At 51.7% G+C, this 13,097-nt stretch overlaps 1 protein-coding gene across 1 annotated transcript in view; it reads right to left on the reverse strand.

Annotated features, from left to right (window-relative positions):
• Positions 1-1,753: 1,753 nt before the first annotated feature.
• LOC103921392 (fer-1-like protein 4) overlaps positions 1,754-13,097 on the reverse strand; it is a 40,470-nt gene continuing 29,126 nt past the window's right edge. Inside the window, exons 31-41 of the mRNA XM_009329352.1 lie at positions 12,638-12,748; positions 12,056-12,183; positions 11,378-11,548; positions 10,433-10,587; positions 8,456-8,634; positions 7,293-7,378; positions 6,240-6,338; positions 5,705-5,946; positions 3,488-3,768; positions 2,687-2,787; positions 1,754-2,154 (exon numbers count right to left, since the gene is read on the reverse strand). Of these exons, the coding sequence (XP_009327627.1) occupies positions 1,974-2,154; positions 2,687-2,787; positions 3,488-3,768; positions 5,705-5,946; positions 6,240-6,338; positions 7,293-7,378; positions 8,456-8,634; positions 10,433-10,587; positions 11,378-11,548; positions 12,056-12,183; positions 12,638-12,748 (1,734 nt within the window). The 3' untranslated portion in view covers positions 1,754-1,973. The remainder of the gene's footprint in view (positions 2,155-2,686; positions 2,788-3,487; positions 3,769-5,704; positions 5,947-6,239; positions 6,339-7,292; positions 7,379-8,455; positions 8,635-10,432; positions 10,588-11,377; positions 11,549-12,055; positions 12,184-12,637; positions 12,749-13,097) is intronic.

Raw genomic sequence — 13,097 nt, forward strand, 5'->3', positions numbered from 1 at the left:
ACTGGGCAGGGGGCTGGGGTGGAGGGCTGGGGTCACGCTGCTGCCAGCAGCGAGGGCAGGAGGGAGCCCCTCACCTTGCACACCCACACCCCAAACAGACACACACATCCCCTGCAGTGTGCACACACTGACACACAGCCGCACACCCAGGCACACAGCAGCATGGCTACAAATCCTGCAATTATCAGCTGAAATATTTTCAGGAAGCCTGAGGCAGACACACTTTGAGTCACAGGGAGCTCCAGCCGGGTGCTGTGGTGGAAAATGCAGCTGAGTGTGGCTGCAAGAGCCAGGGAGTTGCCTGGGGATGTGCACTGGGCATGCTGCGGTGCACTGAGCTTGCTGGCATGGACCGGTCACCGCTGAGGTGCACCAGGTGTGCTGGGATACACTGGGCACTGCTGGGGTGCACCAGGCACTGTTTGCAAAGGCAATGTCCCCTGCAACAGGCCCTGTGGAAAGCTGGGGGTGACGCAGCACTGGGAGCAGCACTGTCACACCCCAGGGCCCCGCTCTAGCCCCACACAGGTGCTACATGACCTGAGCCTTTTGCAGCCTGTTTCGCTCCCCCAGCAGCCCAAGGGTCCCCTGGGGGGAGAGAGGGCTCCCCCTTTACCATTCTGGGGCCCCCCACCCAGCAGCTGAACTCCGGCCCCCCTGTGGGAGCAACATATCTGCCCCACACTCGCACCTGGCTTCAGGTCCAGCCAGAGTCCTCACCTGCTCCCTTCCTGCCTGCCTGGCTCTGCCCAGCTAGTTTTCTCCCCAAAACTTACTCTATTCCTAGCCCCATTCAAAAGACAATCAGGCAGCCATCTTCACTATAAAACCCCATTGTCAGTTAATTTCTTTGGAAATGCAACGGTCCCTTTGAGCATCATCTCCTGCACCAGTATGAGACCCCTCAGAAGGAATCTGTCCTGTCAAAACTCAGGGTGAAGCACCTCCACTTGAGATCAGATCATGTCAGGGCTTGTCTCTGCAGAAGACAGGAACCCTGGGGCACCAGAGACCATGCTGAGAACAAGTCTCATTTAATTTACATCAGCCCAACACCACAACACAGATTCATGCTGATGACCCCATGCTGATGTCCCAGCGCTGTGCTATCTGGGAGGAAGGGCGAAGGGGCATCAGCAAGGACTGCCTGCAGCAGGCTGGCCCCCGGCTCCAGAAAGCAGCTACAAAACACAAGCAGCATCAGAGAGAGCAGCCAAGGAGCTTTTATTCCTGTGGAAATGAAGAGCCAAAATGAAGTTTGAAGCAAGCTTGAATCCAACCCAGCACATGGAGGAAAAGCTGTTAAGCAGCTTGTAAGGAGTGACAACCAGAAAGTCCATGTCCCAGGGAGTGCTACCATGTCCAGAGCTGACTCCAATTCCAAGAGCTGTTCCTGTGCTCTTGGCACAGCAGGAAGCTCATGGCTACCTCAGCTCTGTTGTCCTTCTCCCAGGGGAGCCCCATTCAAAGGCCTTCCAGGTCCTACCTCCACCAGGACCCTACACCAGACCTGCCTTCCCCCCGTACAATGTGTTTTGAACTCTTCAGACAAAGGTCTGAGAAGTGCCAAGTGTTGTCAAGCCAGGGCATGGATGGCTCTGTATGTCCCCATCTCTGCCAAAAATTGCTCTCAATGGCAAGAGCTGGTTTCAGCTGTCACATCTGTGGGGACAGCCCCAGCGGACCCCATTTTCCCACCTTCCCACCTCAGTCACACAAAGAACAATTTTTTTCCCCAAAGCTGTAACTGTCCTTCAACGAGTTTGCCTTATTTAGTAGGTTGGTTACTTGGTTTCTTAGCACCTTATGGGTACTTAGCATGAAACATGACTCCCCAAAGTGAGGCCACTTCTGCAGGTCTCTCACTCTGAAGATGGACTCTGCACCTGCAGGATTTCCTTAAACTTTCTGGTCCAGTCTTGATTCCTGCAATAATCACCCCTGTCTTTGAGTAGTCCTGTGCTGGAGAGCATTTATCCATTGATGATCTTCTCGCTGATGTATCCAGGCATGGTGTAGATCAAAAGAACCAGGAAGATGGTCAGAACAGCTACGACGAACAGCACAACGATGTATTTCTTGTACCGTTTCCAGATAAAGAACACAAAGGTCTTCATGGGATTCACAAACCAGTTGAAAGAAGTTTTTGGCCGGCTGGAACAGGAAGGGAAGAATAGATAAGCACAGGCTCAATCCACAGAGCAGCACATTGGCCCCTCTGCTTTGGTGCCCCGCCACCCTCATAGGTCGCCAGCTCTTCCTGCTGCTTCCAGACAGAATCACCCTAGGGGCTGCAATAACTACAGTGCCTGTGAAAGTGCTGGAGACAACAGGACCTGAGCCTCAGGACAGCCCCCGCAGAGCTGTTCTGCACCCATGTGGCTAACAGGTGCGTTCACATGATTAAACCAGAGCTGCCCTTTTTGTAGAAGCAATGTTATGGCACAGCTCCCTTGAGTACCTCACTGAGATCAGCCCTGCCCAGATGCTGCAGCCACAAGTCCTGCTGGACCCACTCAAGCTCTGGGAAGCCCTGGCAGCCTCAGTCCTGCAGACCCTACCACCCAGGGCCTCACTGATTGCTCTCAGCTTCCTGAAAAGCAGATGCTCCCTGTCCCCCAAGCAAACAGCTGCTGAAAACACAGCACTGTCCATCCATGTTAAAGATGATAACACAGATACTTACTTGGGCTTTTCCAGGGGTTCAGGCTCTTTTCGGCCCAAACCGACAGGACTTTTCTCAGCCTCCTCCACAGTCAGCAGCTGGAACTCTGCTTCCACCTTACCCTGGAGGGGGAACATGTCTGAGCCACAGCTGCACGTGTTGCTTCGCCGAGCAGCCTGCTGACCACACACCCTGCCAGGACTGGGTATTTTTCTCCCAGTTCCACTTACAGATGCTCAGAGCAATTAACTTTTCTCTCCAGGCATTAGCTACAGAGTCTCTCACTTCGCAGCCAGTGGAATCTGTGGCCTGGCCAGAAACTAACTGTTTTGCAGACAAGGCACTGTATTGTAATGCACTCCCCAGCTATCTGGATTTGTCTGCAGCCTCCCACACTGGCACTGAGCAAAACTCACCCTGGGGACAAACAATGGTCCACTAGCAGGGCCATCAGCAGTGAGTCTGCCCTGGGGCAGATGGCACCTGCCTGTCTGGGGTAGGCAGAGACCCTAGGATGAGCTTTTGCTGCTCTCCTGTCTGGCTGATGGGGAGCCATGTGCCTCTTGCTTTGGTCCCCTCACTGAGCACTGCTCTATGGGAAGCTCAGAGGAAGACATGAAGTTGGACACTCCCTGCATGCCACCGCAGCTGGCACTGCTGGATTTGCAGCAGATGGGACAAGTCTCCAGGACCCTGCACAAAGTCCTGGGAAGCTGGGTCATTGCTGCCTCTGTAGGTTACGTGCATGCAGGACAGGTTGCCATGTCAAGGCAGAAGCAAAACACTGCCTCTCTGCTCACCTGTGCCAGCACCCTGCCTTACCGTCAGGAGATATTTGTTCCCACTGGGGTCTGTGAACTCCACATCCTCTGGTTTGACTGAGCTGCTCCACTTCTTTTTCTTCTTCTTCTGCTTGTCCTCCCTCTCCTCTCTCTCCTCATCTTCTTGATCTTTGAGTTTGATGAAGGGCCACCAGCCCCTCATGCGCTTGTTTCGGAAGATGGAGAAGCGAGGTGTTGCATTCTCCTTGGCCATCTTGATGGTGCAATGCTCTGAGCTCTTGGCTGCCCGCACCATGTCATGCAGCTTCAGCTCGATGGAGCCTGCAGGCACAGTGAAGAGGAGAGCTCATGGTGAAATCTTGAGGTCAGCCCCACACACCATTTGGCTTTCTGTCTCAGCCACACTCGCACCACCACGAGTAGGTCCCAGCTGCTGCAATGATCTAGCAGAGTCCTGCACATTTACAGGTGGAGAACCTGAAGCTCAGCATAAGAAAGGACCAGCCCAAGAGTTAGAGACTAAGAAGCAGAAGCCACAGGTCTTATCTCGTCTCTGATGTGGCCAGTTTGGTCTGCATGTGGCACAGTGAGTTATTTTCACTACTTTACCATGTTCCACCCTGCTCTCCTCACATGTCCAAGCTCCTCCTCCCCTCTCATTCCTGCAAATGTCAATAAAAAAACTATAAAATCTGGGAAACTCTTTAAAGGTTTCAGGTCTGTCTTACATCTGAAACAGCCTCGGTTCATTTACCTGCTTGGCCTTGTGCCCCTGTCCTCTTTGGAAGGAGTTCCTGTCCCACTTTGGCACTGAGCCCTTGCAGCAAATCAGGCTTATCACGTACTGGCCTGTATTGACAAAAGCATAGCCAGCAACCAAGGGATGTGGGTATTCTCTGCTCAGCTCTGGGGAGACCGCATGAGGATACACTGTCCAGTTTTGGGCCTCCAACACAAGAAAGGTGTCAACTAACTAGAGAGATTCCAGTGGCTGAGATGATCAAGGCTAGAGTATGTGCCATAGCAGGATGGGCTGAGAGACCTATGCATGTTCAGCCCAGAGAAGAGAGGTCAAGGGAGAGATCTTAGAGCATCTCTCACAGCCTAAAGAAAGCTACAGAGCAGATGAAGCTCAACTCTTCTCAGAAGTGGATGATGAAAGTATGCAAGGCAACAGACACAAGCTGCTGCAAGTAAAAAAATTTGAAAATTATGAGAATGGTGCAGCCAGGAAAAGGGACCCAGAAGGGTGCTGGGATCTCCATCCAGGTACCAGGAGGTACTCAAAACTCACCCAGACAAGGCCCTGAGCAACCTGAACTATGTTGCATCTAACCCTGCTTGGAGCAGGAGGTTGCAATAAAGACTGCAGAAGCCCCTTCCTGCCTAGAAGTTCCTGAGATTGTACATGCCAGGAATCGTTGGGATTGCTGTCTAACACTTTCTTCAGTGCCTGAGTAGCATGGCTGAACCAATCACCATTGGAAGTGCCTCATGGAGGTAAAGCCCTTTAAATACACCATATCTCTTGATAAATAGAGTTTTATCCTGCCCAAGAGACAGCAGGGCAAAGGGGCTGCTTTTTAATGGGGAGGCCAAAATTTGAAGAAGGGAGGGACAACTGAACGGAGTGCTACAAACTTGGGGATGGCAGCAGAAGCAGGAGAGAAACAGCAGCATTTGTGCTAGCATAGTGTGGGCAGAATCACCACCAGCCCAGCTTCATCGCCAGGCCCTGTTGCATGCCCAGCTCAGCAGGTCTGGTTACTGGGAAGTACCAGAGCAGCCAGGGAGCTCCGAGCCTGCAGTGATGGGATGCCACAACTCAAGTGTAAATGGTCTCACAAAGGTTGCCAATCCCTGTGCCCACAACATAAGCTCCTGGGAAAGCTGCTCTTTGGCCAAGTCTTTGGGATCTGCAGATCTAAGTGAGAGCAGGGAAAATGAGCAAGTTTATCAGAAAGGTTGTGAGGAAGCAGAACCTGGAAGTCCTGTGGCATGACAGGCCCTGAAAAAGGACACCAATGCCCTGGGACAACTATGCAAGCTCAGCGTGTCTGTGCAGGAGAGGTGCATATCTCCAGGCTCTGCCTATAGCTCACATGTGAAAAAAACAGCCCAGGTGACTGCTGAGCTGAAGTGCTTGATGTGATGCTCCTGGTGTCCCTTCTCAGAGAGCGGGGCCCTGAGGGAAACACTGTAATACTCCAGCAAGGTGAGGGACAGGTCACCCCACTTCCAGCAGGTCACACCATACCTAGAAAGTCATTAGCTGAAATCCTGTCGTAATCCCAGACCTGGAGGACCAGAACAGCTGGTTCCCGAAACTCTGATTCCTCCACGGAGAAGACAGAGTCCTTCTTCTTGTAGGTGATCTCCTTCTCGGTCGGGAGATAATTGAAACGGAAGATGAACCTCCAGTTGAAATTGCCCTCCCCGGTCAAGGAATTAAAGTGAACATCCGTCTCCTGCTTGTCGTGATCAAGACCCTTTATCCAGCTGCAGGAGAAACTCAGTTATCTCCTACCCCCTGTCAGCCAGCCCCAAAAGCAGAGCAGAAGGATGGAGGGGCTGAATGCCATGGGGTAGCAGGAAAGGAAGAGTCAAAGAGCCAAACCAGACCAACACCTGACCAACACCTTTGAGGGTACAGCAGTCCATGCAGGGGACTGGAGTGGGGCACCTCATGCTGAGACAGGGAGGAGCCGAGGTTCAGAGGAGGCAGTGAGGGTGTGGGGCAGGGCAGGGAGCAGGACAGCCAGGCTCTGGTCTCCCTTTGGTTCCCATCAGACCTTTTCACGTAGATGTCACTGGAAGGCTCTCCTGTTACTGGGTTCACATCATCAAGGATCACGTCATCCGTGTTCCAGATAATCACACGCAGTTCATAGCTGTGGGAAGGACATAGGGGTGAGCGAGGACACATGCTCTTGCCCCCGGTGCCTTGGAGGGCAGGTCAAGCCCACACTGGCAGAGCAGCAGGACTTGAACCCTCCTAGCACTGTGGTCCCCTGCCAGGGCTCCTCTGGCCAAGCACAGCCAGCAGCCTCACTGCCATGCACAAAGCCCTTCCTGGGGGGCTAAAACCCCACAAGACAAACACCCACAGTCAAAACAGGCAGCTTTTGCAAAGCAAATTCCTGGTGCGTGGGAAACCCACCCAGCACCGCTTAGCCATAGAAGCACAGAAAAGCTTCAACAGGAAGGGACCTCTGCAGTCTCTGCTCCAACCTCTTGCTCTAACTTCATAGTAGATCAGATTGCTCAGGGCCTTGTCTGCATGAGTTTTTAATATCTCCAAGGATGGATATCCCAGCACCTCTTCTGGATCACTCCATCCCTGTCCCAGGGTAGCTTCACTCTCATTGGGAAAATGTTTTCCCTACCTTGCTGCAGTTTGTGTCCATTACCTCTTGTCCTTTCATATGCACCTCTGAGAAGAATATGGACCCTCCATATCAACAGCCCCATTAGATCATTGAAAACAGCAGATCTCCTCCTTCGACTTCAGTTCTCCAGGCACCCAGAGGACGTCTCTCCACTAGCCAAAATAGAGCTAGATGAGTAGCTCTGACCTGGGTTTCTATCACCTGCATGTCCAGCCTTAGAGAGATTAACCCTGCCCTTCACAAACACTTGTGCAGCTGAAGCGCTTATGCCCCATGCTGATACACCCAAGACACCATCCCATGCCCAGAGCTGAAGCAGAGAGGAGGGCTGCATGCCAGGCTAGCACAGACCATCAGCCTGTGCAGGACTCCATGGCAATTCCCACCAGGCATGGCAAGGGACAGTGACCCTCCACGCAGGCTCACCAGCCCCAGCCCTGCTCCCGTGGGTGCTACCTGACAGGCAGTCGTGGCTTGATATTGACCGGCGGCGGTGCAGGGACGTCATTTGGAAACATGTCAATCCACATGTGCAAGGAGCCCTGACAAGAGAAGACAGCAGAGGAACTTCAAAAGACAGATCACCCTCCAGCTCTTCAAGGAGCAAGGGCTTGGTCCTGCAAGGAGAGCTATCACCAGAAAGCCACTGCTTGGCTCTCTCCATCCCCAGCACTTCATAGTGACATGTGACTGAATTTTAGATAGGGAAAAAATTAAAACTACCAAAAATTGCTTATTTCCCTCCCCACCCTGCTCCCAAGAAAAACCATTTCAGCTGAACTGAGTTCATTTCAAACAGAGGCAAATGTGTCCCTCTGTCTTAACAAGAAGCATACAATGATGCAACGCTTCAGCATAACCAAGAAAACTAAAAAGTGATCGGTCTGACCCTCCCCTCCCCACATGCGTTTCCAATGCCGACCAAAGCCAGAATGACTGCAGACTTCTGGTTTGTTACAGACCTCCAGTACCCGAGGGAACAGGACATGTTCAGCACAGGACGTTGAAATGGTTGAGCTCAGATCACTGCACTGCATAAAACTGAGGAGGAACGTTTGTCCTCCAGCCAGCAGTCACATCGTGCCCCCAGGGAGAAGCCAAGGGGGCAGAACGGGGCTTTTGCAGGGGAGCAAAGCAGCAGTGATAGGGGACAAAGCAGAAGAAGAGGCAGGGATAGGCAAGGACACTACCACCCACTGTGGTGCATGGTGGCAGGGCTCAAAAGGCAGAGCATGTCCCTTTCCACCCACACAGCATCCTCATCAGAGCAGTGCTACATGGCCTGAGGAGACAGGAAGGACTCTGGGCCACCAGCATTGTGACCACAACATCAATGGACAGAGGTCCCTTGAGGAAAGGGTGTTCAGAAGCACCATGAGAGGTCAGAGGGTGGATCTGAGCAAAGGATACCCAAGGCCAACAGTCCTCACTTCACAGAAGGGCTAGCCATCCACAGACATAGCTCCAGTCACCAACCCAGGAAGGGGCAACACATGTGATTCATGCCATGATGAGGAGACAAAGGGACAACAGGGGACCAGCCAGGGGACTGGGAACCAGCTGCCCTGAAGGTCCTTCCCCAGAGCAATGTCTAGGCTGGGCAAGGAAACACATCTCACCTGCACAAGCCCAGGGTTCTCGGGGTTGTACAGGGACCGGATCTCCACATGCTCTGGTACCAGCTTGTACCCATATCCTGGCATTTCTTCCCAGTGCTGCAGGACGTACAAAGCCTTATGTTCATCATCCACTGACCAGTTCTCATCTGCCACTCTTCTCTTGTTCCTCACAGAGGCCTCTGCAGCAGGACACAGCCAGGTAGAAGATGAAGGCATCTGGTCAGCAAGAGCCACGTCAGGATGTTAGTCACAGGCACAAGTAAGGGAAGATGATGGCCTGGGCAAACAAGCACGTCCCCAGAAAAATAAAATGGGGAGAAGCAGGAGGGTGAGGATGAAGGGAATGAGTCCAATATGTTGTAGTGATGAGGAAAACTGTAGGCAGGAAGACAAACAAGCTAAGAGAAGTAAGAGGAAAAGGGCAAAAAAGAATTTACTATGGCCCTGGGAAAAGGATCCAGGGGACACCGAGGAGGATGTGACCCTCTGGGGCACTTTAAGTCCCCATGTCTCTGTGGTAGTGCCAACAGATCCATGGATGAAAGGTTTTGCCCTAGAAGTGCTCCAGCAAAGCACCACTTGCCACTTGGCAGTGACATGCAGCTGTGCTCTCCGCTAATTAACAGTCTGCGTGATTAATTGACTCATTTGGCACAGTGAAGCCAAATGGCAGTTCAAGACCAAATCCTGCTGGTGGGAAGGAAAGCAGGAACCAACAGGTGAGGACACAATGACCCACCCCGGGTTTATGGAAAGCATTTTCCCTTTGGGATCAGTCTGAGACAAAACCATCCCAAGCAGTCCCCGAGCACAGCAGAGGTTCACGGGGCACCAACTGCAGCCACATGTGAACCAGAGCCAGCTCTCAGGGGAACACCAGGAGAGCATCTCATTTCTCCCTTCCCAGCTACTCAGTGACCTGAGAAAAGGGGAAAAGGGCTTTTGGAGACTCCTTGCCCTCTCCTGAGTAGGATTTCTTTCCCCTTCATGACATAAGCTATAGAGGCCAGCGGAAAGCTGAGGAACAGCAGCACTGAAACAAACAGAAGGTAAATCTGGCCGTACATGTAGGTCCCCCCTCTCTGGGCAGGTCGGGCACAGGGATCATCCTTCCTACAGGCTACGTAGCATTGCCTTGCAGGACCCAGCCATCCACAAGTGGGCCACATCTGCTCCATCCTTCCCACCAGGCTGGATTCGATTGCACAGGTTTTGGCTACTGGAGGGAACGTGCACAGCAAGGACAGGCTTGTGCTCAGGGAAGTTCTCCATCACTGCTGGCGAAGGACATGAAAGGTTGCTGTGTTTTTGGACATCTGTGGCCCTGGCTCAGGGTTTGTAACACCAGTGAGGAGGAAAGAAAAACAGCAAAGGAGAAGCAGAAGCTGCCCACAAGGAGGAAATCAACAGTAGTGAGGAGCAGTGGGGAGTCACCCAAGGCACCCAAAGCCACCAGAAGCAGAGAGCATCCTGAAGGACAAAGCCAGCTAAGAACAGGAAAGGAGACTGAAAAAGCCCTCCCCCAAAAAAAAACCAAAAAAAAAGGACGCCGGTATCTTGCTGATGGTAGTCACAAGCAGACGGAGGTACAGATTTGTGCCAGTGTTAGCCACCAGAATAAGCTACGCCTTCTCTGGCTGCACAAGTCATCAAACCCCCATGCACATCACCACCGTGCAAGCGGGTTTACTTTGCTCCACCCACTGCCTGGGAAGCCACTTTGGGACCTAATGGCCTGGATCACATCTTCCCCCAGTGCAACATTGTCATCCACTGAAACCAGGGCACTGAGCACTGAGGATGCTCCCCGTGGTGACCCAGAAAGCTGGGCCATGCAGGGCACAGAGTAGGGGCAGCCAGCCTGGACACTTCAGGGAAGAGTGGCTGGTGGGTTCCCAGACCTCTCACCAGCATGTGCACTGCTGAGCACAGGCAGCTGTTTAAGGGAGCAGTCATTGTTCTCCAAGCCCTCTGTACCTTCAGGAAAAGCCTCTGGAGGGACCTTGAATATCTTATTGTCCATTTTGACCTCCTCCCGTCTGTACTCTGCTGCAGGGAGCGAGTTTTTCTTGCATAAACTATCCAAGATCTGTGTGGGCTTGAAAGCGTCTCGCCACATGTTGTAGCCATTTCTGCATGGAAGGGAAAACATCGAGAACATCTTCAGCTTAGACACAACAGGTTTTTTTCTTAGGCCATGAAACACCCTACCTTCCCTAAAGCACAGGCTATGCCACCAGATCCCTGCTCAGATTTTCACTGGGAAAACCACAGGCACACGAAAGCTTAATGAATGAAAAGCTTAACAAGCTCTCCTCCCCAAGAACAAGCCAGGCTTGGACCCCACAGAACCATTAGCTTCAGAGCAGCAACAGGAGCAATTCCAGGTGCAGCTTGTAAATGGGAGAGAGGTTTTAGCAGTGCTGGGGACTCAACTCCATGTCCACAGGTAATTCTCCAATAGCAGGGTAGGAGAAGAGAAGTTTACAGAAAACTGGCCAAAGACACCAGAGAATCCATACTGAATGAGGCCAAAGGAAAACAGATGTCATGAGTCTTGCTTACAGAATTAGCTACCGCCAGAGAAACTGCCCTACTTTCTGAAAGAGGTCAAAATCACATCAATGTCAAGTGAACACTTTTCTCACAGAACACCAATATGAAAGCATTAAAGAATTTTTTGCTATTATATGCAAAATATATTAGCCCATAGTAGGAATTAGAGCTATCACAGGAAGCTGGTAGGAGTCTAAAGGAGATGGAGTTATCCATGTAACTTGTAGTGAATCTGTGGGGCACCTGCTCAAAGGATACTGTGGATGCAAGCTCCATCCTGCAAAACTGGAAGTGCTCTGTTACCCACCCATACAGTAGGCGAGAAGAATGCATCTCATGGCCCTAATGTGTCACACCAGTACCTACATGTCATACTGAGACGCCACTCCACAGTTGGCCCTGTGCTTGCTGTAGAATCTATTCTCCAAGTCAATCTTGGTCTCCCCAATCAGATCATCAGACCCAACCAAATCATGGTCGAATATTGCCACAGTGAGTTCTGATTCCATGGGAAAGGAGACTGTCAGCTCCACAACTCTGGACAGAAGCAGACAGGGAGAGTGCAATTAGCAAGAGGATGGAAATGAAACACATGCTCTGCTTTAATCATCCTACACATTTAAGAACTGTATTTGACAACTCAAAGACCTCTGAGACAGTTTGGTTCTCCATAAGTTCAGTGCGTGCAGTTTTCAGTGCATGCAGTTTTCAGCGTGCGTGTTCAAACAAAGGAGTTACTTTTCCAGGAATGTATGCCCTTGGATAGAGGTCTTGGAGCTAGGGAAAAAGCTCTCCAATGCTCTGTTGCTGCTTGGCTTGCTATTTTGTCTGTTAAATCAAGCCCTTGGGAATGTTTGCCTCCTGACCCAAAACACTTATGGCTCCTGTCTCAGCTGGAGGCAAGAGACATGCCTGGGACCTTTGTGTTACAGCATAAGATTCTCCAGCAGAAAGGAACAGAAGACCACACATGCTGGACCACAGCCTGAGCCCCAGATTTGCACTATTCCTATTAAACCTGCTAGATGAAAACTTCCTGCATACTCTCCAAACACAGGATTGAGCTGCTTTGGGATGTATCGCTCCTTTGTGTCCTTCTGCTCCTGCCCCACAGTCACCACCACGTAGGGGTCTGCCTTGCCATTGGGGTCTGCTGGAGACAGGTTCGTAGCCTGGAATACACAAGAGGTACTGCCATACATCAGCTGCAGAGAGCAACCTGCACAACGAACACTGCACAGGCCTGAGACCACCCAAGCCCACTGGTCAGGTCCCTCCAGCAGCTGGCCCAGCAGTGAAACAGGCACTTGTTCCCACTCAAATCCCCACTCAACAAACCACCGATGTCTCCAGCTGCCAGCCCGCGTACTTGCTCACTGTCTCAAGGCAAACGAGAGGAGCAAAGAAATGCCAATCTGGATTTTTAGCACCTCCTGAAGCTACAAAGCATGGAAGGCTCCACATGGACAAGATGTAGCTGACTTCCACTGGGCTGGCAAAGCCTTCAAGCCAGCATCAAGTTTTTCACAAGTGCCCCTGCTCATATTTACTGAGCAGAGAATGGCAGGAGATCCATAGGGAGCAACAGACCTCCAAGCATTACTGCCACCGCCACCAGAGACTTACCTTAACGATGTAAACTCTTACAAGAACCTTGATGGGTCTGTTCCTTGGAATGCCCTCGGAGACCCTGGGCTCTGTGCCAGCTTCCTCAGTGGGGTAGACATAGAAGGAGCCCTGCAGAAAAGACATTGCAAGTTACAACTAGATACAAAAGATAGTATCTCAGATGGGATTGGAGCCACCAAGACCAGCTTCACCTGCCAACTGGAAAATCAGAGCCATTGCCCCATGCAGACCGCAGACACCCTGTGCCCATGGGGACAGTCCTTTCCAAAGGCACTGTCATGTCCACATGGCCCAGGCAGTCCCTGCTTGCAAGTTAGGCTGCCGGCTGTCAGACCACTGCCAATGCCAGAAGATTTGAACATCTCCAGGCACTTTGGACTGCCAAAGGCAGGGGACACCAAAGGTTTTCTAGGGACCTTCTTAAATCAACTTCTGTAGTTGATATTTCAGAGTCTTC

This window comes from Pygoscelis adeliae, unplaced genomic scaffold (assembly GCF_000699105.1).
Source record: "Pygoscelis adeliae isolate BGI_AS28 unplaced genomic scaffold, ASM69910v1 Scaffold407, whole genome shotgun sequence".
NCBI classification, from domain to species: Eukaryota; Metazoa; Chordata; class Aves; order Sphenisciformes; family Spheniscidae; genus Pygoscelis; species Pygoscelis adeliae.